Here is a 27,728-nt window from a genome sequence, read left to right as displayed (position 1 = left end):
AATCCTTGTGACAGTCACACACCTGTGTGGAATTAACACACGGGCGTGTGTTTCTCTACAAAAGTTCAGAGCTCTATCCCAAGAAAACGCAAGGGTGTGTGTCTGCCCATGTGACTGACCTTGTGAATTACACATGAGCGTGGGTAATTTCCACACACCCTTATGAATCACTGCAGAGAGCTCTCTTCCATCCCGAGAATACACAGGGTCGTGTGAATGTCCCTGTGAGTGGTCCTGTAAAGATCCACATGGCCGTGTGAAACACTTAGAGAAATTCTCGAATGGATAGAGGAGCCACAGGGGCATATGGATGCCCCTATGGGTTGGGCACACGGGCGTGGGGAATTTCCACACGCCCATGTGAATGCGTTCAAAGGCCATCCCAAGAGCACACAAGGGCATGTGAATGTCCCTGTGAGCACTCTTGTGAAGTCACACGTGTGTGGGTAATTTCCACACGCTCGTGTGTATGCGCAGATAGTGAACAGGCACGACCTTTTCATTATAAAACGCTCGTGAACTCTTGTTCTTTAACTCCCAAACACTCAAACGACACCTCTCTTCACTCTCCCGACCCCTCATCGTCTATTTATAGAGATCTAGGGTTGTTTGCCGGCACTATTCAAGGTTTTTCATCCTTATTTCATCGGTAAGCCCTCTTTCTCTATTTTCTTTTGCCATACTTGATTTTTATTTGATTAAACTGGTAAATGTGCTTCGTTTACATGTTAATGGGTTGGTGCATGCCTTAGATTAAATTTAGAAGCAAATTTTATGTGTTTTCCGTAGATTTTTGAATAGTAGCCATGCGGTTTTCACATCCTATGGATCCACACAAAGGTATGGAATTTCCACATGACTGTGTGGATTCCTGCAATGTTGTTTTGTGAGTCTATTTGATCGATTCTCATTTTAATTTTTGCAGATATGGCTCCTATAACAAAGAAAATGGCCGGCAAACATCCCCGAGATCATTCCCCTGAGCCGGATCACATGGAATTCACCATTCCCGAGCGCCAGGCTCGGTTTGAGAGGCTTTCGAAACTCAAGTTCAGACAGACACAATTCCCAAACTTGAGTGCACTCAGATAAATGCAGTTAGCTGATGATATGGCAGACGAGGTTGAGGAGCTCCTCACCATCGGCAGTTAGCACAGATTGTTGACCATTCGTGATCCTGCCATTCGGATGTTGACGCTGGAAATTTTAGCGCCATTTGAGTTCAACCGATGGTATAGCAGTTTTGATAGTATAGATACTATCCAGTTCCGTGTTAAGCTGGGTCTATGCGACGATACCTACATTAACACTGAGGAGTAGGAGCAGTTATCGATCGATTATCCAGGCAGTTTAATTCCTCAGCGCACATACAGAGCTTTACGTAGCCAAGGACAGTATAAGCAGGTCGATGAACGGCTGTGGTAAAAGCACCGGTGTACTCAGTCGCCACGAGTTGTTGTATCTGTATTCGATGGTTCAGAGTGTACCACTTCACTTGGGACATATCCTGGCAGAGTATTTACGGCATCAGGAACAGTACACCAGGATCGGTGTCCTCTTCTCCGACCCTTACGTTACTAGACTCATCTTCGAGATTGGTCTACTGGACGCTACTAGAGGGGCCGAGAAGATGATTATTCCAGCTCCCCTCGGCTTGGATACTATGCGTATGATGGGTATGATTAGGAGATATCAGGACGGGGTGTATGTGATGAACATGCCTCCCCCCAAGTCACTTGAGGCCGAGGGAGTGGTAGCAGAGGGGTCACAACCAGTACTTGAGTCGCAGACAAAGCAGGTACAGGCAGAGGTACCCCCCCTCAATACAGGAGCCACCTCTAGTGGAATCTTTCACCAACTCAAACTCATGATCGCTTTGAGAGGCCCAAGAGTGCGGTAGGGGTGCTACAGGTAGACTTGGCTGAGGTTCGCGCTACATAGGCCACGAACCACATGGAGGTCATGGTGCGTCTTAATATCTTATAGCAGATCCTTGACTGAGACGCGACATCTCCCTTCGTTATAAGACCCCATACACCTCAGGCATCCCCAACACCACCATTACTAATTCCAACCTCATCAATCGATCCACCAGTACCAGTCGATATAGCACCAACAGCAACAGAGCCCGAGTACGACACCAACGCTTGATGCATCCTTACTTTTCTTTGTTCTTATTTTTCACATTTCATTTTTGTATTTTATTTTGGACTTGTACTACTCAAAAAGGATCGTCCTTCTGAGTTTATGTTTTATTTTTGTTATCTTGAGTTGTATTTCATTGCTTTATCTTTATATACTCGAGTTTTATTTTGTTTTTGTTGAGCGTCACTGAATCCCCCTTGTGTATACATGCAGATGGTCTTGTGAGTATGGAATTTGAGGACTAGTCATATACACTGTCAATATGATTTTTCACATGGCCGTGTATGCTCCACAACCCATTGGAACTCAACTCTCAAGGAATATAGCTCCATCAAACGTACCATTAGGAATTCAGGGGAGTATTGTTTCAATTTCCCACCTTTACATTTGAACTTGAATGTTATACTTTTTATTGTGCTTGCATGCGTACATTGAGGGCAATGTACATCTTAAGTATGGGGGGGAGTTCACATTACACGTGTACATTACACAAGTTTTGACTGAACATACATGCTCACGTAGCCAATGGCTGTTCACCTTAGTTGTAAGGATTGTATTCTTAAGTTTAGGAGAATTTTTAATATCGAATGTTCTCATGCTCTAGTTTTTACTTAATTTTTAGGAATTTTTGCCCGATTGACACGTGTTGCACTGCTCGCTCATGAAACCTTGTGGAAACTAAAGTTTGATATTTAAGGAACTAGTTAGTTTTGTTTCTTTATTAATTTTGTTGAATATATATATATGATTGTTTTGGTTGTGCTTTTGGGGTGGAAAGAGCTACCACCTATAAAGTATGAAGCTACTCTCATAAGTCGGATACTAGTTATGCCCTAATGAGAGAAAGAGCTATCTTATGGGATGAGTGAAAGCTACTACCCCGATAAAAAGAGCTACCACCTCCAAAGTGTGAAAGCCTCCTTAGCGGCCACTTCGGAAAGGGCTACCTTAGAGGATGTGTGAAGCTACTACCATCTCTTTGCTTTGTTTTGTACATAAATAAGTCTCTTATACTTAGAACTTCAAGGAGTATATGTTGGTTTAACTTGAGTGAGTTTACACACACTTACACGATTTCAGGTTTGTTATCTTTTTTTATTCAAGTGTTTAGCTAGAGCATTGATTTTTCAGATTTAGTGTTGGAATTTCCGTTACTTGTAGAATGCTTCCCTTGCATGCTTTGGTGAACCTAAGGCCAAGTACTTTCAATATTTCCTTCTTCTATGCTTCAATATTTTATTTTTACTTGAAGACAAGCAAAAGTTTAAGTGTGTGGGAGTTTGATAAGTGCTTGTGTATTAGTAATATGAAATATTCTTTTCTTACAATAAGAATTACTTTTCTCAGATTTTATCGCTAACACATGTGTGTTTATGTTCTTTTGTGCATATAGGGTTATGGAGCCAAATATAGAAGAAATAAGCTAAAAAGTAGATTGCGAATGCATTTCGTTGCTGGAATCTTGAAGTGAACACACGAGAAGACACAAGTCATGCTCAAAGACATGTGAGTGTGTGCCAACTTCCGTTGTGCTCAAGTAAATATGCAAATTGGAGGGCAAAAAGGCAGTCACACTCATGTGTTCTGACTTGTACAATGGTAGCAAGATTGTCTTCAAATGTGTTTTTTATTTGAAGATGTAATGCGATCTACAGCATGGATGTGTGCTCGTTTATGTTGCCTCAATGAAAAGTGTGAATTCGGGAGTGTTTTGGCGGAGTACTATAGCAGTACTATAACAATTTACTATAGTAGTATTGTAGTAGTTACTGTTTATAGGCTGCTGAAAAACCGTTTCCTGCAGATTCACATGGGCGTATGGAAATTCCACACGCCTATGTGGATGCCCAATTCCAGCCCTATTGAAGTCACGATTTTAGCCTAATTTCAGAATCTTTTCCCCATCTTTTGGCGATCTTTTCTGCACCTTTGGAGGCGCCTGCGGCTAGGGTTTGGAGAGGCTTTAGCTAGGCTTTTGGAGAGGTTTGACAGATTTTAACACCACATTCCTTCAGAAGAGAGTTATTGGGGGAGCTTTCATCGGCACCGATCCGGCGAGGTTACCCTAGGCTTGATGAGGTAACCTTTGGAGAAGACGCAACCACTCCACAAGACCATCGACACGGACATTAAGGGGGTTTTATTCATAGATTGCATATCTTTACTTTTGATTTCATTATTGATTTTATTTTGCTCCATGGAGAGTTAAACCCCTAGTGGGTGCTTGGACTTGTAAACCCTAGGATGATATTGTTTCACTGACCTTTTATTATGCTTTCTTTAATTGATGTTTTAATTGAGTTCCAATCTTGAATGCTTGTTGAGTTGATTTTCCCTTATAATGACACTAGGGTTGAGAATCCATCTTGGTAATCCTTGTGGATGAATGACACACCATGAGGGTTAGACAATGCTAGATTGGAGAGGGTTGAGAGGGTGAGTCGAGGAGTAGCGGAACGTCACATTTCCCCTCCAGTGTGATTTATCCTACCTCCACATTCCTAGAGTTCTTTGTGGTCACAATAGAGTGAAGTACTAAGAGACAAACTCCGTTGAGGTTCAATTACGCAAGCAATAGAGTGAAGCGTTGAAGTAATCCTTAGTATTTGGGGCTTAATTGTGACTAGGGGTTTTTCGCCTGGACCAAAGGGTTAGATCTATATTAGGGAATAGGGTTTATCACTTAGAATCCCTAGAGTCTAAAGTAGCCTAGCACAGTGTGAGGTGTTTCTCCACCAGGGCATAGTGTAGAGTTAGTCACGGTTGACCTTAAGTTTTAGAACCGTGTGTTTAAGGATCTCCATGACTCATTAGACATAAGTTAGCAAACATAATGATTGGTCTTGCACTTGAAACAATAGTCCTAGGGTGAGCAATGTCCGGGTGCCCCATTTATTGTCAATTGCCTCTCCTATCTTTTATTTGCGCCTCCTTCTTCTTTTCTTATTTCTACTTGCATTGATTTGTTTTCACATCACTATCAATTCATCTTCATTTTAGTTAATTAAATAGCAATCTTTGTGTTTCTAATCACTATTCCATGTAGATTCGACTACCCACACACCAGAGTATTATTACTTCGACAAACCCGTGCACTTGCGGTACACAGACGCAAAGGGTGTGTCAACAAACAAATTTATGACTCACTAGTTACTCCAAATATGAAAAATTGCCACCAATAAATACAATTATTGGTTGTAGGTAAAGATTGTTGATCACTCGACTGTAAGAGGGAAACATGAAGAACAATTATTCAAGATGCAATTGAATTGCATTTGGTAATGAACTGGCTTGCATCAGATTTTTTATATGGCACATTAGAAAGCAGATTGAATTTGTTCTCACATTTTCTTGAGCCTTCAAATCACTAAAAACATGGTTCAATATTTCTTTATTCATGGATGCCGTAATATTTGGATGTGTTTGTTGTGTCATTATTCTTGTGCCCCTCACTTTCTTGGTAAAGTGACTCTGAGATTCTTGAACAAAGCATATACTAAGAAATGCATATAATAAGAACATGGTTCAAGAGTGTTTTTCATGGATGTCTGGAATATTTGGATGCACTTGCTGTTATTATTTTTGCCCTCACTTTTTTAGTAAATTGAATTACTCTAGATTCTTGACACTTGATAAATTAAGATAATTGGACTTATAATCCTTTGATTTCTTTTGTCAAATCACCAAGATGTATGGTGCATTACACTTAGATTATATTTCACTTCTCACATTATAAATTGTGATGTAATAATAATCACTACTTATGATTGTCCTTTCATGCTTATTTCATACGGATCGTCGTGATTTAACTACTTGCTAGCATATTGTCCCATGGTATTTTTGCTATTTATTTTGAGGATTCGCAAGTTTTGGGTTGCTATTTATATTGAGCAGACAATCTAGTTTTCAAGGAGATTGTAAGTAGTTTTATTTATTTATTTTTACCACAAACTAGTCTTGTAAGAGGAAAAAGGGTGTGCTCTTTTTAAGAGTTTCCTCTCGTGCCTCGTAGAATTCTAATTTTTCTTAAGTCGCCACCTTCCACTTACATTAGCTTCTCTTATCTTATTTTTGAGTAATCTAACTACCACTCAACAAATAGGATATGGCAATCTTCTCATACCAAATAGCTAGTACATACAAGACGTCAGCAATTGTCCAAAAGCCGGCGATCCCTACTCGAGCTTGATAGTTAATCGAGACCACCGGTTTGTTCCTTTAAAGGAAGGTGTAGATAAACAACCGCTATAAGAGAAAAAGATTTTATTGAACCATAATAAACAAGTACATAATCTATAGGGGTCAATTAGAAATATAGCTTTTCCAAGAGCCCTTATATTAGTTTTTAAAAATGAACATTAAAAAACTTTTTATTTGAAACATGATGATGTCTTATATCAATTTTATGATCTTTAGGTGTACTACAGGTTTGGTAATCATATTAACCAACTAAAAACATTTTTAGAAATAAAATATGATCCAAGTTTTATAAAGAAAAACTTTATAAAATTAAACCAGCCCACATATTGAATGGCACAACAATTACTACTTTTGGACAAAAGAAAATAGAATGTAGAATAATACGGATAGCGTCAAGAGTCAAAGGAATTATAAATAAACTATATAGTGGCAGCAATAAATCCATTTAATAAATCCTAAGAAGTCAAGGGAATGGTAAATATAATCCATAGTAGCAACAACAAATCTATTTAAAATAATATGTTCAGAAAAATTGTAAAATCACCAACTTCAGAGAGGAATCAAATAAAAAAAAAATCTGTCACCTAGATTAGGTCAAAAGAGACAAAATTAAATAAGCAAGAACAGACCAAATCTTGAGATATAACCTTGAGATACATATTCATTACCTGTCCTAGTCTGTTCTCAAACTTATAACTAAAGCAAACCAATTTGTGAGGCAAACCATTATTCTCAGACTTAATAATTGAAGCAAACCAATTTGTGAAGCAAAACAAAGATCACTTATCTTAGCAATAGGAAAACGATGAGAGAAATGCCATGATCTCAAGAGCATGTGAATTATAATTTATATCAAGAATATCAATAGTGATTTTTACCATTAATCCTCTTAAAGTATCAAATCTAGTCACATAGGTAATTAGTTCACGAGAAGAAATATTCTGAACTTCTATGAGGTAAACTAAATATAGTTAGTAACAGCAATTGGCCTTAGGAAGAAAAGTAAATGATTGGAATATGATAGGAAATATACATAAAAATATGCAACTATCTCATTAACAAAAAGAATAGATGAAACATGCCCCACCCATATTGTTTTATAGTAGAGCCCTTTTTGATCTAAAATATTAACATCCCCTCCATAAAGAGTATAACAATAATACAAGCTAATTAATAAAACAAAAAAATTTCAATCCAACCATAACCCGAACCAGTGTTCCTGGACATCTCAAATATAAACCAACAAGTACATCCACACAGGAAAAAAATCTTTGATGAAATAATATTTTCTTTAGAGAATACCAAGCACCACATGAATTTCCAACACACACACACACACACACAAACAAATTAGTTAGATCAATTGAAACTGAGTTTTAAAACCACCCAGAAATCAATTTCAAAAAAACAAAATATAGCAAGCACACGCGCAGCACAAACCCTGACAAAATACTACATTCTAACCGCTCTTAACAGTTAGAATGGCCAGATTACTTTCAATAGCAAATCCAATTGAAACCATAACATCAACAACAAACACTTCACAAAGGTGAAATTGTACCAAAATACTAGTTTCTAATTGCTTTTAGCAAAATGAATGGCCAGACTACCTCCAATAGCAAATCCAATTAATTCCATAACATGAACTTGCAGATTCTTCACAAATAAAAACAAAAATCTCGATCATACAAAACAAAATTAGTATAAAAGACATAAGCAATTGATGTTTATTGGTGACTACAAACCAAGAGTACATACAACAAATAGATATTCAGAAAATGACTTGATGAAATTATGTTATTGCATTGATGTAGACCACCTTCTAAAGATTGTGAACCCCAAATTCATCAGCAAACTTTTGCCACATTAATAACAAAATATGATGTTTGAAAACAGCAGTAACAAACAAATCAAAAATAAATTGGTGAAGAGTCAGACTTTGTCTGGTGATGAACAAAATCCCCTTCTAAAGATACTTGACATTATACTTTGAAAGAACTAGCCAAACGACCGTTGATATAATAGAACTATAGCCCAAAGAAGGTTTCAGATATCATGTGCCAAATGACAAAAAAAAAAGTTAAAAATGAAATGCAAAAGGAAGATGAAAGATAAATCACAGATTTCATCTGAGAACATGCCATCCATTTTCCATAACACGAGAACATAACATAATACTAAACAAAAAAAACACAAGAAAAAGATTGGAAGCTCATTAGCAAAGAGCTAATTTTAGGAGCCACCTCATTAATACTACAGAGTTTTGCAAGACTGAAAACTAGAACTAATACTCATTCACATCATTACTTTCTCTATTCTTTTTCATATTATTTTTAATATAATTTAAACTAGCTAATATAGTTTCCCCTTTAACTAAATTAGCTTCTCCGATAGTTAACTTTTTTATAAATAAGATCTATTTTTCCTATTTATTTATATAGATTCTTAATAGATTTCCGATATAATTTTCAAAGTACTTGTTCTCCGAGGAAAAGTGCAAATGTCTTCCATTTATGGAATGAGAGAAATGCCTGGACCAGGCCAAGCTTCCTTTTTGTAGTGTAAAGACTGGTTCCTCTGTATGAACTATATATTTTTAAAAACTCACCGGACTAGTGATAATTGCTGCAAAGTACTTTAATGATTCAATACATATTTTTTATATGTACTACAAAATACTTTGGTATAATAACCAAATTGGTCCCTCAACTTTTCTTTCTCAGCCTTTTGGTCCCTCTACTTAGAAATGCTCCTAAATAGTCCCTCCACTGTTAAAAATAGGCCAACTAGACTCTACATGATATTGCCAAAAGGGAAGAGAACATGAGTAGAGGAACTAAGTTGGTCAATTTTCAAGAGTAGATAGACTGGTTGGGAGCATTTTTGAGTGAAGGGAACGAAAGGGAAGAGAAAGAAAAGTAGAGAGACAAATTCGGGTACTATACGAAATACTTTATAAATTTGATACTTGCTACAAAGTATACATAGGATATTTATACATCATTATTGATAGATAATATATTATTTCTAATAATTCATTATAAAGAAGGAAGCTATTGAAGAGACTACCTTTTGTACTACATCTAATTCTTCTTTATAAACATTGTATAAATTTAAGTATCGACTTGAAATTAAATTATACAATTCTATTGAAGAAATCATTAAAACTAATGAGTGTGTGTTGTTCATGTATTTCATATCTATTTGTACACTCATTTGGCATGTATTAAAACCATAATGTGGAACTCGATGCTAAACATCGTTTGGTTTGCATTAACAAGCTTAGGGCAGTGCTTAAAGATAATAGAGAGCCAAAAGAAGAATTTTTGGACTAAAAATGATGAAGTTGGAGCTCTCTAGACATTATTAGAACAAGGACAAGCCAAACTGGGTGGCTTAGGGGCGCTTTACTGTCGAGCCCTTACAGCTATAAGTATAGTCTAGAAGACCTTGCAAGAATGCTTATGCCCGTAAGGAGGATTCAGAGTCAATTTATAGGACCTTACGGGCAAGGCTTTCACTCGTAAGGATGCCTGTAAGTACCATCTAGAGGAGCCTACGACCACAATGCATGCCCGTAAGGACAGTTGCACGAAACAGGTAGCGAAGCTTACGGTCCAGCCCTTACGGTGTTAAGCTAGACCGTAACACATTTAGAAGACCTTACAGATGAGATTTACAGCTGTAAGCATTCCAGTAAGGCTCTTGACTATCTTCTCTAGCTCCCTTATAGCCTAGTCCTTACACCTATAAGCAACTCGTAAGCAATCGGGTATATATAAATAGAATTTAAGAGAATTTCTAGGGCATCATCTATCCTATCTATCTATTTTTTGGGGGTGATTCTTGAAGGCGAGATTGAGGAAGAAAATGACCGAATCTCCAACATCTTAGGCAAGATTTGGAGAGGGGTTTGATCTAGCATTCAAGGTGATTCTTTGAACTTTTTTTATAAGAAAACTAAAGAGAAATATTTAAATTAAGGATTAAAGAAAACTCATATGAAATTTCATAATCCTTCTCCAGCTTAGATGAATTTATTAACCATTTTGTTATTCTTGAATCCTGACAATTATGTAAATACTTTTATTTTTTTATTTTCAAAACTCCTTTACGAAATTTCATTCTATATTTTTGCGTGGTTTATTTAATTCTTCTTTTTGTCTATATTGTATATGCGAAATTGGCTTTTCTAAATCCTAAAAGTTAATTTTTTTCCATATAAGTGTATAATTCATTTACACCATTACATTCTCTATTCTTTTTCATATTATTTTTAATATAATCAAAATTGGCTAATATAGTTTCCACTTTAACTAAATTAACTTCTACCACAGTTAATTTTTTTTATAAACAAGATCTATTTTTCTACTAATTCATATAGCCTCATAATAGATTTAAGATATAATTTTCAAAGTACTTATTCTCTGAGAAAAAGTACAAATGTCTTCCCTTTTTGAAGATGAGAAGTGGATGTACCAAACCTGGCAACCCTTTCTAGTGTAAAGACTAATTCCTTTGTATGAACCATATACCTTTAAAAACTCATGTGACTAATGATAATTGCTACAAAGTATTTTAATGATTGAATGTATGCTATAATCAAATTTTTTATGCGTGCTACAAAATACTTTATAAATTTGATACTTGTTGCAAAGTAAGTATACACAGGATATTTATACAACATTATCGATAGAGTAATATATTATTTATAATAATTCATAATAAAGAGACAAGCTAATTTATTTAATCAAGTATGAAGTTCATATCTTTATAAAATATTCATGGATAACATAATCACACTTTGCACGGATTACTAACATTCCAGCTTCAATGAGACATTGCAAAGGTCTCCTTCATTAAAACCCTAAAAAGAAGAATAAAATTTAAAGTGATGAAAAAGGTCGTTCATATTCATAAATAAGGTTATTCAAATTCATAAATTGAGAATAAACTTACTTCAATAAGCTTAACAACTACCTCATAGTCGATCTCACCATGTTTAGCAATCCTAGTTGTGTGAAATTTTTTATCATTAAATATGAGAAAATAACCATTTAAAAATTTGGTCATGCATATTGAAATACCAATTAATAAAGACAACATATTGAAATAAATGATTTTGCAAAAAAACATTGTAATGCCAAACAAGCCACATATGAAGCAAAATCCACAAGAGTCAGCAAAAATTTATCATAAAATTATTTGCAAAAATGTGAAGTCACATGTCTACCTATAAAAATACATAAACTAGCCTCTTTTTCATAATTTTTGTCTTCGAACAAGCTGCATATTCAAAAAGATTTTTGAAAAAGTAATTCACATTTAAAGGAAGAGACAAATTACTTACAATGTTCATTATCGAGTGGCCAGAGAACTTCTCCTATGATTTGTCCCACACTTAGTAGGAATATCATATCATGTTCAATTTTGGCAAACTTTTACATTTCTCAAGTTCTCTTACTACAATAGTACAATTCCAAAGTAGAAACAATCAATTCCATTGGCACCAACCACAATAGCTAGAGAGCTACACATTGACGGTTTGACAAGCTTAACAAGAGTCCTAACCCCCCTAAGAAAGCTTTCTCATAATATAAAAATCAATGAACGAGAAGCATTGTGGGGAACAAATTAATCCTTTGACAAACAAGGTAGCTTGAATTAACCATAACATAAGTTGATTTCTAAGATAGAGCTTGCAAAAAGTATACAGCGATTGTGTTTGTTTTGTTTTGAATTAACTAGAAAAACACTGACTTTATACATCTCCGTCATATACGAGTATCAAACCAAACAAGCTCATAAAAATTAAATCCTAGGTCATCTCAAAACATAATCAAACAAAGCAAACCATAAAAAAAACCCCAAATAACATCTTTGATCTGCCAAATCCATCGGTGGCATGCAACAAAATTTTAGAAATAGAAAAAAAAACACCCGATCTAATCAAACAAAGACCTAGTTAACAAGAGGAAAAAGAGAGAACGAATGAAGGAGGCAAACACTTGTGCCGACTCGTTCCTCGTAATGGAGAAGTTTCTTCCGATAAAAGTGCCGCCCGTGAGTCTGTGTCTTTCGTCTTTTCACTCATCTTCTCGAAAACGTCTCAAAGAGAAGAAAGTTCGAGAGGGTTTTGCTTTTCGATTCACGAAAGTCCGAGAGAGGGTCCCGGCTTGTTCTTCCTTGTCATGCAAATTGCCCAAGACTACGTGTTCTTTTTCTTATAGGCCAGATAGTTCATATGAATGGTGTGAGGCATTTAACAGCGGATCGAATGGTGATTCCCGGAGATTTGACATCCAAAGGCTGAAAATCGCAAGCACAACCAACTTGAGCCAACTAGCCAACTAGATGTGGGACCATCCAAGTGATGTGGCCCCTCATGGGCCCACACTTTAATGAGGAGTCATTTCTATATAAACCCTGAAAATTTTCATATTGACAATACAGTCATATCTGTCAACAAGATTAATTTGAGTTTTCTACTTACTTAATAATCAGTACTTATTAATGTTGTTTTTTAGTTTAATATAATTGGGACTCCATTCTCTAGATAATATATATTGGAGAAAATATATATATGTGTGTGTTTTTTATAACCCACTTCCATATGTTCTCCCCGCTAATTTTGGGTTAGTTTTTTAGTATTATATAAAAAAAATACACCTCTTCCATTATTATTATTATTATTATTATTATTATTATTACATTATAAAGAACTTTTTTGACCAATTTCACTGTCACAATTATATCAAATAATCAAAATAATTCCAACTCTTTTATTGCAAATTTAAAAGTTATTGTGGGCTATTTTCTTTTCACCCGGCCTTTAATTAGGGTTAACCAGCTTAAAAAAGCATGGATCAAAAATTAAATTTTAATTACTTTTATATTATTAGATGATTGCAGATTCATGACTTCTATTAAGGGCAAGCCCCTAATATTAATTACCCTAGACAATGTAGTGAGAACCTCTTATTAAGAAAACAAGTGTGAATGAGAAATGATTGAGAAAACATAAAATTAATTTTTTTATTAATTTCAAAGAAAATATAAACACATGATCATGAGCGGGGATACAAAAGTATTAAGAGAGTTATTTTTTTATCATGCTCTTCGAACTTTTTTTACTTGACGCATATGACTCTTTTGCTAAAAGTATGTCGGAAGACCTTTTAGTTTAGATTGTGGCCTTCTTCGATTTTTTTTTTACGTGTGCTTGCATCTTGACACATTGCATGACTCTCAAGCTGTGGCCACTCTGCATTTATGAATTGCCCACTTGGTTATTTTTGCTTCTTGTATTCCTGAAAACTTTGGCTCTTTGCACTTGTAAAAAAAAATCTTCAGCTCTTTGACTTGTGAAACTCCTTAGGTCTTTGATTTTTTGGTGCCTTAAACTTCAAAGTTGCATTTGTCACTTACATGAGACATTTAGGTCTTGACTCTTTGATACTTTTTGGTGCGAAACTATAGTTTCTATGTCAGAAGTACATGTCGACACGGTCAGTGGTTAACCCCCAATGACAAGGTTATTGCACAGTTAATTGGGGACTACGATTTTCTATAGCAAAAATATGTAAGTCTAAAATTATCGTCAATGCAATAATACTGAAATTCAGTGATACTATTTTCTAACAAAATAGTTGCAATTATATCAACAATAACAGATTTAGCAACCGGCAATTAATATTTAACAAATATATGAAAATAATTCATTAGTTTGTATATTAGAGGGAAATACGGTAACTAGAATTCTGATAAAAATTAAATAAATGAATTTTTCATCAAAGCCCACAAAGGTCAACATAATTAACTAAAGTTTAATAAAAGTAAAATAAAAGCTTTTCACTGAAGCTCATATTCGACAAGTATTAAAACCAAAATTAACAACTATTAAATAACCATTTAAATATTCAATTTAAATATCTATTGAATAAACCAGAATTTTAAAAGTAATAGTTAAATAACTAATAAAAAAAATCAATGAGAAAGTTTATAAATATTAACTAAAACTTTTCTCAATGATTAAAGAAATATCATTAACAAGATAAATAAGTAAATAAAATAAAATTGGTCATTTTTCAAGAGTTGAAATGCATATGCATATATGTGTATTTATATGTGGTTTACTTACCTGTCGATCACTCAAAGCCCCCAAAATCCTATGACAAGCCAAATTTCTTCAGTGGAACCTATAGACGTGCATGCTAAGATCAAACCCCACGGAATTAACATGATACCTACAAACATTAGAATCTAGACCAAACTAACTTATCACTCTAGGATATAAATTTGAAAATACTTCAAATGAATAAGACAACCACCTCACAGAGACATAGGATTAACACTGATTTTGACAAAACTAAGCCGTACATTTGAGCTATAAACATGACCATAAACATGCTCCTATAATAATAACAAAACCCTTTGCTTAAAGATTAGGCAAAGAAAAGAATAAAAAATCCTTAAGTGTGACACGCTACAATCAAAATCAACAATGCATAAAAAATTTTAAAAGTATGAAATCTGGTAGGCTATCTCATGCTAAACAAAACATTAATAACACTCATATCGAGGCATACATTAGAATTAACACATTATGCTTTCTAGAATAAAACCTAAGCTATAGTGATCATGCCAAAACAACCCCTTATATATATATATATATCAATGGAGCCGATGAGATGAACATGGTCACAGATTTAACACACGGGATCTCACATACATGGGATTCCAGTAAGGATGGTCAATAAAGCGAAAATTACCACCACAGGAACATCAAAAATTTGCATGCAAAGAGGCTTATAACACAAAGCATGGAATAGCAAGGATCTACTCAAATGCTAGCCTTTTCTAAAGAAAAATAGGAAAATTAATTATCAATATCTAAAAGAGAATAGAGACAATTCTACACTCGGAAAAGATCCGATGAAGGGTACGCTTACCTCACAACTTAAGTGACACAAAACCCTTGACGAAGAGACCTATCCCATGTCCTCGCCTCCAGCACCATACACCAAAACAAAAGAAAACGAGGAGAAGAGGAAAAACAAACTAGATCTCTCCCTCTTCTTAACCCAAACGAAGATCTATAATGAGAGAAACGAAAAGGAGAACTGCTAGGGTTTTGAAACCTATATAAAATATAAAGATAAATAAATAAAATTCTGTAACTACCATGCACACACAATTAAATAAAATAAAACAAAAAATAAAAGCATGTAGGGCCCACAGGATTCTCTTAGAACCTTGGCATAGTCTATGAAATGGTGAGAAGGGTCACGGATGTGGTGGAAGAGAAAGGATGGGCTGGGATCTTGGATGACAGCCGAAAATCCTTTAAATTCCCTTAGGTTTAAATTATCTCTTTGCTTATTTTGTTAATCATAACCCCAGGTTGGTCTCTATCTCCTTTTTTTTTTCTAGATCCATTGAAGTGAGAAGGATATGAGGAAGAAAGGTGAGTGGGCTAACCGAATTTCCTTTTGATCTATTTTGACTTTTTCATCATGTATTTGCTTGATTTGGTGTTGTTTTGATGTGGTTGATTATATTGAAATTTTGGTTAGCTTTTGATGGAATATTATAATATGTTCAAATGAAAGATTTTCAAGAATTTATTTCATGATTATAGTGATGTTCAAGGCTTGTATACATATGTTGACTCATTATTATCCTATTTGCCAACTCATTTTGCTTTGCATAGTCAACTTGATAATTGTGGCATGCTATTGATGAGGAAAACTAGAGACCTTTGGGAGGGAGGTTTATCATTTTTGATGCAAAGAGAGGTATGTGAACCTTTTGCACTAGATATGATGAATGGTTGATTTGGGTTGAGGAATAATGCTGGATGAATGATGTATGTAAATTGGTCATATTCTTGACTTATGTGGAATTCATAAGATAGAATTTGGTTAATGCATGCAAAGTGTTTGATATAATGCTTTTAAGGACAATATGTAAGCAAAGACCAATTGATTGTTAGAATATGATGATATGAGTTTATGGATTGCTGGAGATAATGCTTTGTGTGAGATTTTTGTACATTAATGTTAATGGCATGGGTATATATGCTTATATGAGGTGTGTGTGAAATTGTTAATATGGATTGGTACAATGGTGAAAGAAGACATTATTTTCCCTACATCTACTTTTGAAATGAAAAATAGTTTTAGATTTGTGAAGAGTGTGTGCATGTTTATATATGGATGTAAATTACAAGTGTTTGAGCATGTTGGCAAATGAAATTTGATTATGGAGGGGGAAAACTAGGTTTATGTCTTTGAATTGATAATTAGTTTTAAATGGACAATTATGATAAGATGCATTGTTGATAAAATTGAATTGATAGGGAAAACCACGATTGCGGATTGGATATGTAATTATAGCCATTGCCAATATAATACTCTCAATATGAAATTTTTGAGCATGCTAGTGTATGGAAATAAAAGAGAGACATGATTGATGATATATGTATGTATGTGAGGAATTAATGGCCAATATTACTGTAGCTATCACTATAGCACACCTGGCCAATTTACTTGTGTGTTGGTGTTTATGGCCTTGGCATTGAGGTTAAATATGAGCTACTTATTGTGATTGAAGTTTGATGGAAGGACCTTGATGTTCCAGCCTTTATAGGCCTTTATAGGCATATTTTGTTATGGAATGGTGGAAGTACTCCGATTGGCCTTTTTGTTTGCTTTATGTGGCCATAATGTCCCTTGAACCTACTTTTATACTATCATTGATCATACATTCAGTATTGTATTTATTACTTATCCAGATTATTGTTTTTGTTATTTATTTGTTATCTTAAAAATTTGTCTACTTTTATTCACTAAGGTCTAAATCTGAAATTCTATATTTATGTATTTCTGTTTGTGTGAGTATTTGGGAAAAATTTGCGAATACTTTATATTTCGACTATGATATTTTGTTTGAATGATTTATCGTATCAGTTGCTTACCTTTTATGTAGTTTATTCTATTTATTTAGTTATTTGTCCCTAAAGTGAAACCTTGGAATTTATTAGTATTTTTGAGTATATGTGAACTTGTGAAATTTAAAAATTTCTGAAATTGCCCTCTACAAATATTTTGTATCTAAATGTTTTGATCTCCAAATGAGTGATATGCAACCCTATCAGTGGCGGGTTAACCCTGACCTTGTTGACAAAAAATATTTGAAAAATGAGACTACGGTTTCAAACCTTGTCCGTTCGACGGAATAATCAATAGCCATCTAATATTCAGCCTTGGGTCACCGAGGGTAAATAAATGACCTTTGTTATTCTGCCTCAGGTCACCAAGAGTAAACAAATGACCCTTGGTATCTTTAGTGAATTTGGAGACATATATTGAAATATGTTACTTTCTGCTTTATTCTTTTGATTTTGATTATCTACAAGGATATAAACTTTTCGTTTAATATTGAAGTTGTATTCCTGAGATCATATTCTAGGTTTTAAAATTTTTTTGTTTTTGGCATGGAAGTATTCTTTCATTAGATTATTATACTCTGCATTTTGTTTAAATTATAATTTTTGGAGATTTGTATTATTCTGAAAATTCGATATTCTTCAAGCACACTTCTAAATTTCCTAGTTGGATAATTTTTATGTTTTGGAAATGTTGAAATAACCACATTCGGTGTTGCTGGTATTTTTGAGTTGTTCCGCTTGTTTTCACACTACTCACTGAGTAACCTAGTTATTCAGCCTCTCTTCTTCTATCTTTTCTTGTTCTAGACTTTTAAGGTTGTTGTGCTTAAGACTAGTGATGTTCAGCCAGTGCTAGAATGGATCCACCAGGGTTGTCATTTTCTTGAAATTTGTGAAAACCTACATTTTTACTTTAGATCATGTATTCGTAAGACTGTCTTGTTTTCCTATACCATTTTTTCTCCTCAATTGGTTTGTTATAAGTTATCTTCTTTGAAATAGGTTTTGAGCCCTTGCAGCCTTATGTGGTTCCACGCGCTAGGTCCGGCGAGCCGGGTTTGGGGGTGACAATTATTTTGCCTTTTGTTTATTTTTTGGGATGGATGGGATAGACTTTTTTTCAAGCCATCATATATCCCATGAAGCGGAAATAATGCAACAAAAAGGATGTAATCCACCACTGATCGATGTCCATGAACAGATATAGGATCTAGCAACTCACCACTCTCTAGATCTACCCAAAGAGATATGGAGTTGAGAGAGTTCTTCTCAATGTCTTGCACAAGCTCAGAGAGAAAAACCAAGAAAAAATAGGGCACAACCTCCAACTCTCCATCAAAACATTAGCAGTCCTTCTTTTGGCACTCAATTCAAGTATATAGCTCTTGTAACAACCCTCCAAGAATAGGAAAACTTAAAGATCAACAAAGGTATTAAAGTAATACACACTTAAGACATAATTAAGACTAAAGAGAAGCTGTAGAAATAGAAAGTAAATGAGTTTCCAGAAACCAATCAACTTCATAGGTCCTCAGTGTAGCAGCCATAACTCCTTCTGGGAACCTCCAATTAATATAAACTTTGTTTGGGTTGGAAACTAGACTTTATTAACTTCCAAACCATAATTTATATGATTCTTTTGGACAACACAGTTGCTACAGTTTTCACGAACAATTTCACCGAAGATTGGGTGCTCCTCTGAAAATTCTTCAATATCCAAGTTCTTAACACATGGTCTTGCTTGCTTTGCTCCTGCATCGTCCCATAACTATACCTATTTTAAAATTGAATTAAGTGTTCAAAATATGTTATTATGAAGATAATAGTTATAGATACAAAAGCAAGGATATGTACTATAAATAAAGTTGGTAATGATATAGGTGGATGCATGATGAAATACAAAAAAGTTGGAGTGACTTAATACAATTTGTGTTGTAGAGCTTTGAAATCAGTGAACAATTGTTTGTACTAATTGAAAACAAACACATGATTTTCTTTAGAATTAAGTATTAACATTTGATTTTTCTAGTTGTATTATTGGTTTATTAATTGTGTTTTTAATGATCATGTCAATGTGATTACTTAATTAATGAATTAGTAGATATCAAAGAGAGGAGAGGAGAGGAGAGGTGAGGTGAGCTAAGGTGAGGGAGAATGGAAAGGAAGGGGAGGTGGAAATTGAAAGAAGGGCGTGTATTTGTTTTTGCTTTGAGGGAAAGGTTAGGATGACATGGAAGGATCAGTGGGAAGAACAAAATATCTTTTAGTCCTTTGTATTTGAAATGAAATGATAATCTCAATGTGATTACTTATTAATCTCCACCGTTCATTTACCACCCCCAGCCCAAATTCCAACTTCTCTATATAAAGGCAGGCAGAGTAACTTACATATTGGTTCTGAAGTTCTACCATCATGGTGAGTGGAGATGATATCAAGGAAGGGTTAGACCTCGTGATGATACCTTGTATGAGTGTGTGTGTTCTTTTATTAGTGACTGGATGGATCATGTTCTGTGGATTTGATTTATTATTATTATTATTATTATTTATTTATTTTTTTGGATGGAGATTTATTTGGGGATTTTAATGGTTAGAAAAGTGATTTGGGAATGATGTGTTTGGCAAAATGATGTGTCTGTTTGGAGGTTTTTAAAGGTGCTGTTGGCAATACAATGCTACCCCAAAAATATGTCCTGAACTTGATGTAGCGTTGATCACCCGAAACCAATCATAGGTTTTAACGAGTTATGATTCCGGACTACGAGCGGTGAACACTGAGTGTTGTTGGGTTAACAACGTCGGTTTGTTTGATTCTAGTTGGTGATTTCTTCTTCATATAATGTTTGGAATGTATTATGCATGAATGTTATATTTTGGAATATATGTGATTGGCTTGTTGTTGAGGAGCAATTTTTTTGTTTCCTTGGAGCTAATGTTGCTTAAGAATCTGGAATTTTTGAATTAATTTGAGTCATTAATTGATGTTTATGCTCTACTCAAGGTTTTTTTAGATGTTTTTCTCCGTGATTTGTCATTGGAAGTTCTTGTTTTTATTTATTAATTTATATCTATATTTTTATTTGGTGTTAATCAGCCCATAACACAATTGATGCGACTAGGCTTAATTTTTCTTGCATGATGATCCGAAGACTCCTTATTATCATCATTCATAACTAGTACTTGTTTGATCTGTTTGACTTTCAATCATCTTGAATCATACATGGCCATCAAGTACATAAACACACTCTCATCTGCTTCTCTAGTTGTTTTCTCTTCACTGAATTAATAGATCATGACCTTTATTTAATTGGTTTATGCTTTATTAATACAAATTATGATCGAGTTGTGTTTCATGTGGTTTTTTTATCTTATGCATTATGAAGGATATGGATATAAAGCGCTTTGTCGCAAAATGTCTACAATTCTTTGCACTAAAGTGTTGTTTTGTTTGACTTGCCAAGAGTTTTCAAAGAGTTGATACTCAATAATGTTCAAGCTTGTGCGACCAAGGTAAGAGGTTAATTATTGCTAATTATTTTTAAGCTCTCTCTTTTAATTAATATATATGTTATGGTTTTTAAACAGGGGATGGCAAAACCCGATCCGCCCTCAAAGTTCCCGCCCGATCCGCTCGATGCCCCCGATTTTTGAGCGGGCGGGCGGGTTTGGTATTTGCTTGCCCCGCCCTCGCCCGCCCTCGATAATAATTTAATTTATTATAAATATTATATAATGTATAGGGTAAATGAATTTTTTTAAAAATTTTCAATAAATTTCTTATGAGTTGTCTTTAAAAATATATGTTTTATAAAATAAATATATTTTATAAATGTTTTTAAGAATTTTAAATATTTATTTATAACTATAAGCAAGGCAGGAGATTAACGAAAAACAAAAAACGGGACAGGAATAGTGCCCCGCCGGTGCCCCGCCCCGGCCTCGCCCTCGCCGGTGCCCCGCTTATTACCATGCGGGGCGGGGATGATAGAGGCATGCCCCGGCCCCGCCCCGCCCCCGCCCCGCCCCATTGCCATCCCTAGTTTTAAATCTTGTGGTACTTTTGTTACACTTTGTTGTTTAATTTCTCGGCTAGGTAACTATTTTAACTTCCACTCATTAATAGAGTTTTTACATTAGTCCTACAATTAAGATTCAGATTTTCTTCTTCAACATCCAATGAAAAATGAAACATTAGGTCATTGGTAGTAACAAACACAAGATCTGTTGGGTATGATTATAATGAATATCAACTCCAAAACATTGAAAACTCACTATTAATATATAAGCAATCACCAATCCTTCAATTCACGAAAAAAATTGTACTTTTCAACTAGTTTTTCCAAGCCCCATCCAAATAATGCATTTCTAGAAGTAATTGGAAATGAGGAATCAAAAGCTCCCCTACTATTATGTTTTTTTAAACTTGATGTTAATTATCTCTAGCCATCTACTTTTTGCCCGTGCATATGATTGAAGCTTGTTTGGGGATTGTTTTTAAGGTGAGGAGAGCTGGTGGATTTTAGGTTGCTTGGAGATTGCCATTGTGAGACATGGGAGCTTTGAAGGTCTGGCAATGGTCGCAATGGAGAAGGGGCACCTGCTAATCAGTATAAACCTCCAAATATTCAAGCGTCACGAAGAAGAGTAGCTTTCATAGTGGTTTAACCACCCTACTATGGGGAAATGGCTCAAATTATGTATCCCGTGAGACAGAAATGTAAATTGGATCCCCATATATATGTTGATTCTCTGATGTGAATGAACTAGAAAAGTTAGTGATTAATCCGAAACAAACTCAGAGAAAGCACAGAGAAAACACAATCCGAAAAACCCAAATAATAACACTGATTTCATTCATTATCCATCTCACAGCTTTCCCTTCTTTCTTACAGGCATATATATATAAAGCTATCCCTGAAAAGACCATAATACCCATAACTTAACACAGAACACCCACACTAACATGCCTCGAACTTATACCATATCTAAAGATCCAACCATCACATCCATCCATTTCCCTCACTCTCTTTCATTCTCAATTCAACTAACCAAACAATATCAAACTCCAATAACTACAAATATCCATAAACAGAAACCACAAGCAAATATATATACACATCTTCAGCTTCATCTCACTGACAACAGCAACACATTCAATCTCCAATCTCCACCTCCAACTTCATTCCACCAGCAACAATATATTATTCATTTGGGAGAACACTGTTTGATGATTTTGCATATACATACAATTTTGATGCCAAATCAATGACCTTCAAGAATATATGACTTTGGAAAGTCTGACGGAATGGAGAGAAGTTTCAAAAACATGTCTGATAAATTCTCAGAGAACACTTTATACTACAAGTTTCAAGGACAACAAATTTAATTATATAGATTGCTTTAGTCTTGACATGACTTTGTGCTATGGGCAACCTTCAGATGGCATCAGCTTCGAAGTTAAGGTAAATGATGACTGTGACCGATGCTTTTTAGATCATTCTGATGCAATTTATTCAGACAATCCTATAAGGCATGCTTTCAATGGCCATATAAGCCATGTCTCTTATTTTGTAAGAACTATATATTCATTCAATGAATTGGCTCAACCTTATAATGCATCTCATCCTTTTCTTGAGGCAAGGCCTTGTTGAGATTTCCCCATGTTCCAGGTAATCACTTGATTTAGCTTTAATATAGCAACATTTAACATTCAAGTCATTTAGTACAGTTGTTAAAATATTTTTAACTTGAATTAGAGAATAAGATGATAAAGTGTCACAGAAGCAACAGATGAGGTGATGGACAGTAAACAACCTCAAAACACAGATTATAATAATAACGTAATAAACAATGTTATTGAAGGTAAATTAAATGTTTACTATTTATCAGTTTATGGAATGCTGATGGCTGGTCAGCTAACAGCTAATTAACCGCACATGCTTTGGTACAAATCAATTGGAATATGCGTCACGAAATTTAACAAAATGGCAGATACATGATTCACAGCCTACAGTTAAGTATGCCAATAAAGTTTCATCAATCCACATTTCATGGGACCTTAATTTCTACCATGCATTTCTAGATTATTTGATAACTTGGCTGCTTCGTGTTCATTTTCACAAGGTGGAGAAATGCATCATGATAATAATGATGATATTCTTGATATTTCTTCTGGATTGCTACATCTTACTGGTAGTACCTTAGTGCCTGATAGTATCAGTAGAGAATGCCTGGAGAATGCAAGAGTCCTTCTTCAAGTGGATAAAAAGTTTATCCGCCCTGGTGACACACTTATCATCATAGATCAGGTTTTCATTTTTAACCATCTTGTTTTTTTCCTACTCTTGTTTGTGTTAGGCCTATGTTGAATTCCTTGATAAACCAAGTTGATTTAGACTATCCTACACATGTAGCAACCGCTGATGTGGACTCTAAGTTGGATAAGTTCCGAGACAACTTGTGCCATGTCAGCGTGACTGTTATAACCGTTTCTTCAGCCTTATTAAAATAAATGCATTTCTTTTTCTCTGTAAACATTTTTCAGATCTTTGAATGAAGCTGTCCAATCTCCTCTCCTTAATCTCTTGTCTCCACTGTTGCTTTTTCTCCTCCTTCTCTCCATCTTTGTTTCATGATAAATTGAAGGTTAGCAGCTGGACAATCAATTGATCCTTTTCAACAGAATTGCATCACATTTGAAAGTATAGAATGATAAGGGTATCCTGTTTCCTCTCAAAAGTTTGCTGCTCATTGCAAAGGCACTGCTATCACAGCAAAACCCCAAAGATTCCAAACAACTGGCAGAAACCCAAAGAAGGATATATTAAACTCAATTTTGATGCTTCTTCACGACCCAAGACTAAAAATTGCTGCAATTGGTGGGGTTTTTCAGAGACTCTGATGGCCTCTTTCTTTTAGGATATGCTGCACCGATGCGTAACGCTACCAGCTCAGTAGCCGAGTTTGTCTCTGCAAAAGAAGGCCTCAAGATAGCTTTGAATAATAATTGGGTGCACTTGGTGATTGAAGGTGATGCCAAGAATGTTATAGACCATTTGAAAATGAAGGCTGTAATAAAGGCAAAAGAAGATTCAAAGCAAGCTAAAGAAATAGATCTAATTGCATCGAAGTTCACAAATCTACATAAGAGTCACGTCTTCAGAAGATGTAATAGAGTAGCTGACAAATTCGCTAAATTGGGATACAGTTTGAAGGATCGTAAAATATGGCACTATCCGCCTCAGGAAGTTCGGCATCTCCTGGAACAAGACAAGAAGCATGCTAGTTAATGCAGGAAACCTCTTCAATTAAATTTGTAAAGTGATTCTTTTCCTCATTTCTTGATGTACAACAGTCCATTTTAGTGTTCGTAATAAAACAAGAGGCTTAAATTTGGAAACCTATAAAAGATTTAAGTGTGTTTTTTTTAGGTTTAATTTCGCTTAATACAGCAAAAGCTGTTGAGTTTATGATTCATCCTTTAGAATACAGGGTCAGGATTTTTTAGTACATAGTTTATCCAGGATTCTTTAGTTGTTAACTAAATTAACTTCATTTATGAGTGTGATGATACTGTGGCTTTCAAATGAAAATTTTCTTTTTGTGAATGTAGGCCAATACTGGACAGTAACAACAAACTTACACCATCCCAATCAACAAAACAAATACAACCAGTGAAAAGGAGGGGGAAAGACAAAAGAAAAAGAGCCTTCTTTTGAATAGGGAAAAAAGAAAAGAAAACAGCAAAGAAAGCCTCACAAAACGACCACAAAAAACAAAGCTCACATTTAATAAAACTAAACTAGGCCTCATAAAGAAAATGCAATAGTTATGGATGATCTCCCATTATAATAGAAAATGCAATTCAAGAAACAATCTTTATGCAAAAAACAATCTCTCAACAATAAAACTCTTGGCAGATTGATGCTGAATCTTCACTTTCTAATCTTGATCTTCGCTCTAAAAGACGTAGAAGATCAATTTCTCCAAACCCTAATTGGAGCATTAAAAAACCCAAAAAAAAACAATACAAGAAACAACAAAAATGGTGGCGGAGAAACAGATGCTGGGATGGAGAGGTCGAGGGCTATCCATATCGGGGTTTGGGACGATGTTGGGGTTTGAAACAGATTGATGCTGAATCTTCACTTTCTAATCTTGATCTTCGCTCTCATGCAAGAGTCCGGTCCTCCAGCGCTGAATGGGAAGGCGGTCGGAGGGATGGAGGTGGTCACCGGAGGGCGAGGCTCCGGTGAGGGTGAAGAGGGGCGTTTGGAATCTGGATTCTAGGATTTTTCGCTCATGTGGATGCCGCCCACGTGTTTTGGCTCATGGGTTTGCATGGGCTGATTGAGCCTGGACACGTGTACTGTGTGAGTGTTCGGAGGGGGATCGGATGGTTGGGAGCCTGAACACGTGTAATGTGTGCGGGGATGAGTCCTGTCACGCTTAACTCATATTATATATGTTGGAAATTTGTGTAAATTATTTCATATAAAAATATTAAATTATATTATTTTAAACGATATTATAAAAATTAAAGTGGTAGAATCTATATTCATGTTATTTCCCCCCAGAGAGAGATTCGTACTAAACATGCCTTAGATCGACCAACACAAAGGAATAATAAGTGTATCATGATGGGAAAGTTTAATAAAGTATTTCAGATGAGACATGCACACATACTGGAAAACATGAATATCAGACATGGTTATCGGTCTACTTGGTTGCAAGACAAACAAATCAGTTTTCTAAGAGCATATTGATGCAAAAAGCAAACCCCTCAATTGTTACTACAAAACAATATTGTTCACTGGTACTTTGAATATAGGCATTGAAAACATTAAGAGTTTCATGGAAGAACAAGTAGACTTCAATTTCATGCGAAAGGAGAAGCAGATAATTACAACTTCAATCATTGAATTTCACAGAAAAATGGGCTTTATTAAGATGTACCACTTGCTTTTAAACTTATTCAAAAAATATTTATGAAGCTACCCTAAGTTTTTAATAAATACACAATTTTTTAAATTTAAGACTTTTTAAGTATATTTTTTTAATTTAAGTATGTTTTGTTCCAAAAGCAAAAAGATATCCAATGAGACCGGCTTCCCCAATTTAGCGCTTCTCGATCTAAATTCTCTTTTTGGATAGACTATGAGAAAAAGAAGGTGATTTGGGATGAAAAATCACTTGACCTGATAGTGCTCATTTTTTAAAATATCTTGTGATTGTCCGTAAATGAAAAGAATCTACCAAAAATAGATCAATATTTGTCAATAAAATTTACATGAAGTGAACATCCAAAATTTTCATCCTCAAAAACTCCATACCAATGTATTATATATAGGGACAAAGTAGTTTTGAAAAACATCAAAATTTTCATCCTCAAAAACTCCATACCAAATTTTTTGTATTATATAGGGACTAAGTAGTTTTGAAAATCAAACCTTAGCGATGGAAGTCTTTTGGTTGGTGGTGATGGAGACCAGAAACCGCATTCTCTTTCATGGATTGGGACAAATTAAAAATCAGAGCAAGATCAAAGATAGAGCTTTTTCCTCTATAGTATATCCCAGAAAACAAAGAGAAGTGATTGGACAGTATGGACAATCCTTCCTAAATATAAAAGTAAAATTCCTCAATGAAGATGGTCGGATGCACATAAGCCTCTACAACAAATATGACAGCATTTGTTAGAAGATAAAAAAATTCTCACACTAAAAGCCGTGATGAAGCTTCATATTAAGTTTAAATATAATCAGTTGGGGCAAATATCGGATAAGCCATAACTCAATAATTAAAAAGACAATAGAGCGTACTTTACTTTTGTGTTTTTAGAGTGCTACATAAATGTGACTATTCGATAAATACCAGACAAATGCATATGACCATGCGAGGTGCATCTCAAGAATATCTTCTAGGTCAAATGATACATAATGTTCTTTTTGATCTATCGCAGAACTTGGCTTATTCTTGCAAATATTCGAGCAATGAATAACAAAGCCTTTTCAACATCAATTAACACAGTCACATTCAATTAAATTATATCTATATATATATATAGAGAAGTGTAGTATTCACCAATTAGTAAGTTCCAAACCATTTAAACTAGTTTCATAGGTCATTATGGGGCTATCACCAAGATCAATTCAAGTATACAAAATTGGCAATAAGCTAAACCGTAAAATAAACTTAAAAGAAATTTAGATTTTAACATCACCAAGGTCTCAACTGAATATTAATACCAAATTTTTAAGTCCGACAACACAAATGCACCCCAAACCTAGCGATCGGAAGTCTCCAAACCATATTTGTAAACCCGGGCCCATAGGCCAGTTAAATGGAGGTCATAAGCAAGATCAAGTCAATTATACAAAAATTGGAAATCAATTAAACAGAAATGAACTCAAGAAATTTAGTCATCAACATC

General features: G+C 34.8%; 1 protein-coding gene across 1 annotated transcript; it reads left to right on the top strand.

Annotated features, from left to right (window-relative positions):
- Positions 1 to 24,228: 24,228 nt before the first annotated feature.
- Positions 24,229 to 24,585, top strand: LOC120271574. The gene has a single exon (XM_039278253.1). The coding sequence runs from the start codon at positions 24,229 to 24,231 to the stop codon at positions 24,583 to 24,585; it is 357 nt and encodes a 118-aa protein (XP_039134187.1).
- The last annotated feature ends 3,143 nt before the right edge of the window (positions 24,586 to 27,728 follow it).

Source organism: Dioscorea cayenensis, chromosome 11, assembly GCF_009730915.1.
Source record: "Dioscorea cayenensis subsp. rotundata cultivar TDr96_F1 chromosome 11, TDr96_F1_v2_PseudoChromosome.rev07_lg8_w22 25.fasta, whole genome shotgun sequence".
In the NCBI taxonomy this organism is placed as follows: domain Eukaryota; kingdom Viridiplantae; phylum Streptophyta; class Magnoliopsida; order Dioscoreales; family Dioscoreaceae; genus Dioscorea; species Dioscorea cayenensis.
Note: the sequence above shows the minus strand (reverse complement) of the source record. Positions and strands in the feature narration are given on the sequence as shown.

Bases quoted from the DNA above. Each gene is read 5' to 3' on its own strand.
- LOC120271574 (XM_039278253.1), top strand. From the start codon at position 24,229: ATGCGTAACGCTACCAGCTCAGTAGCCGAGTTTGTCTCTGCAAAAGAA.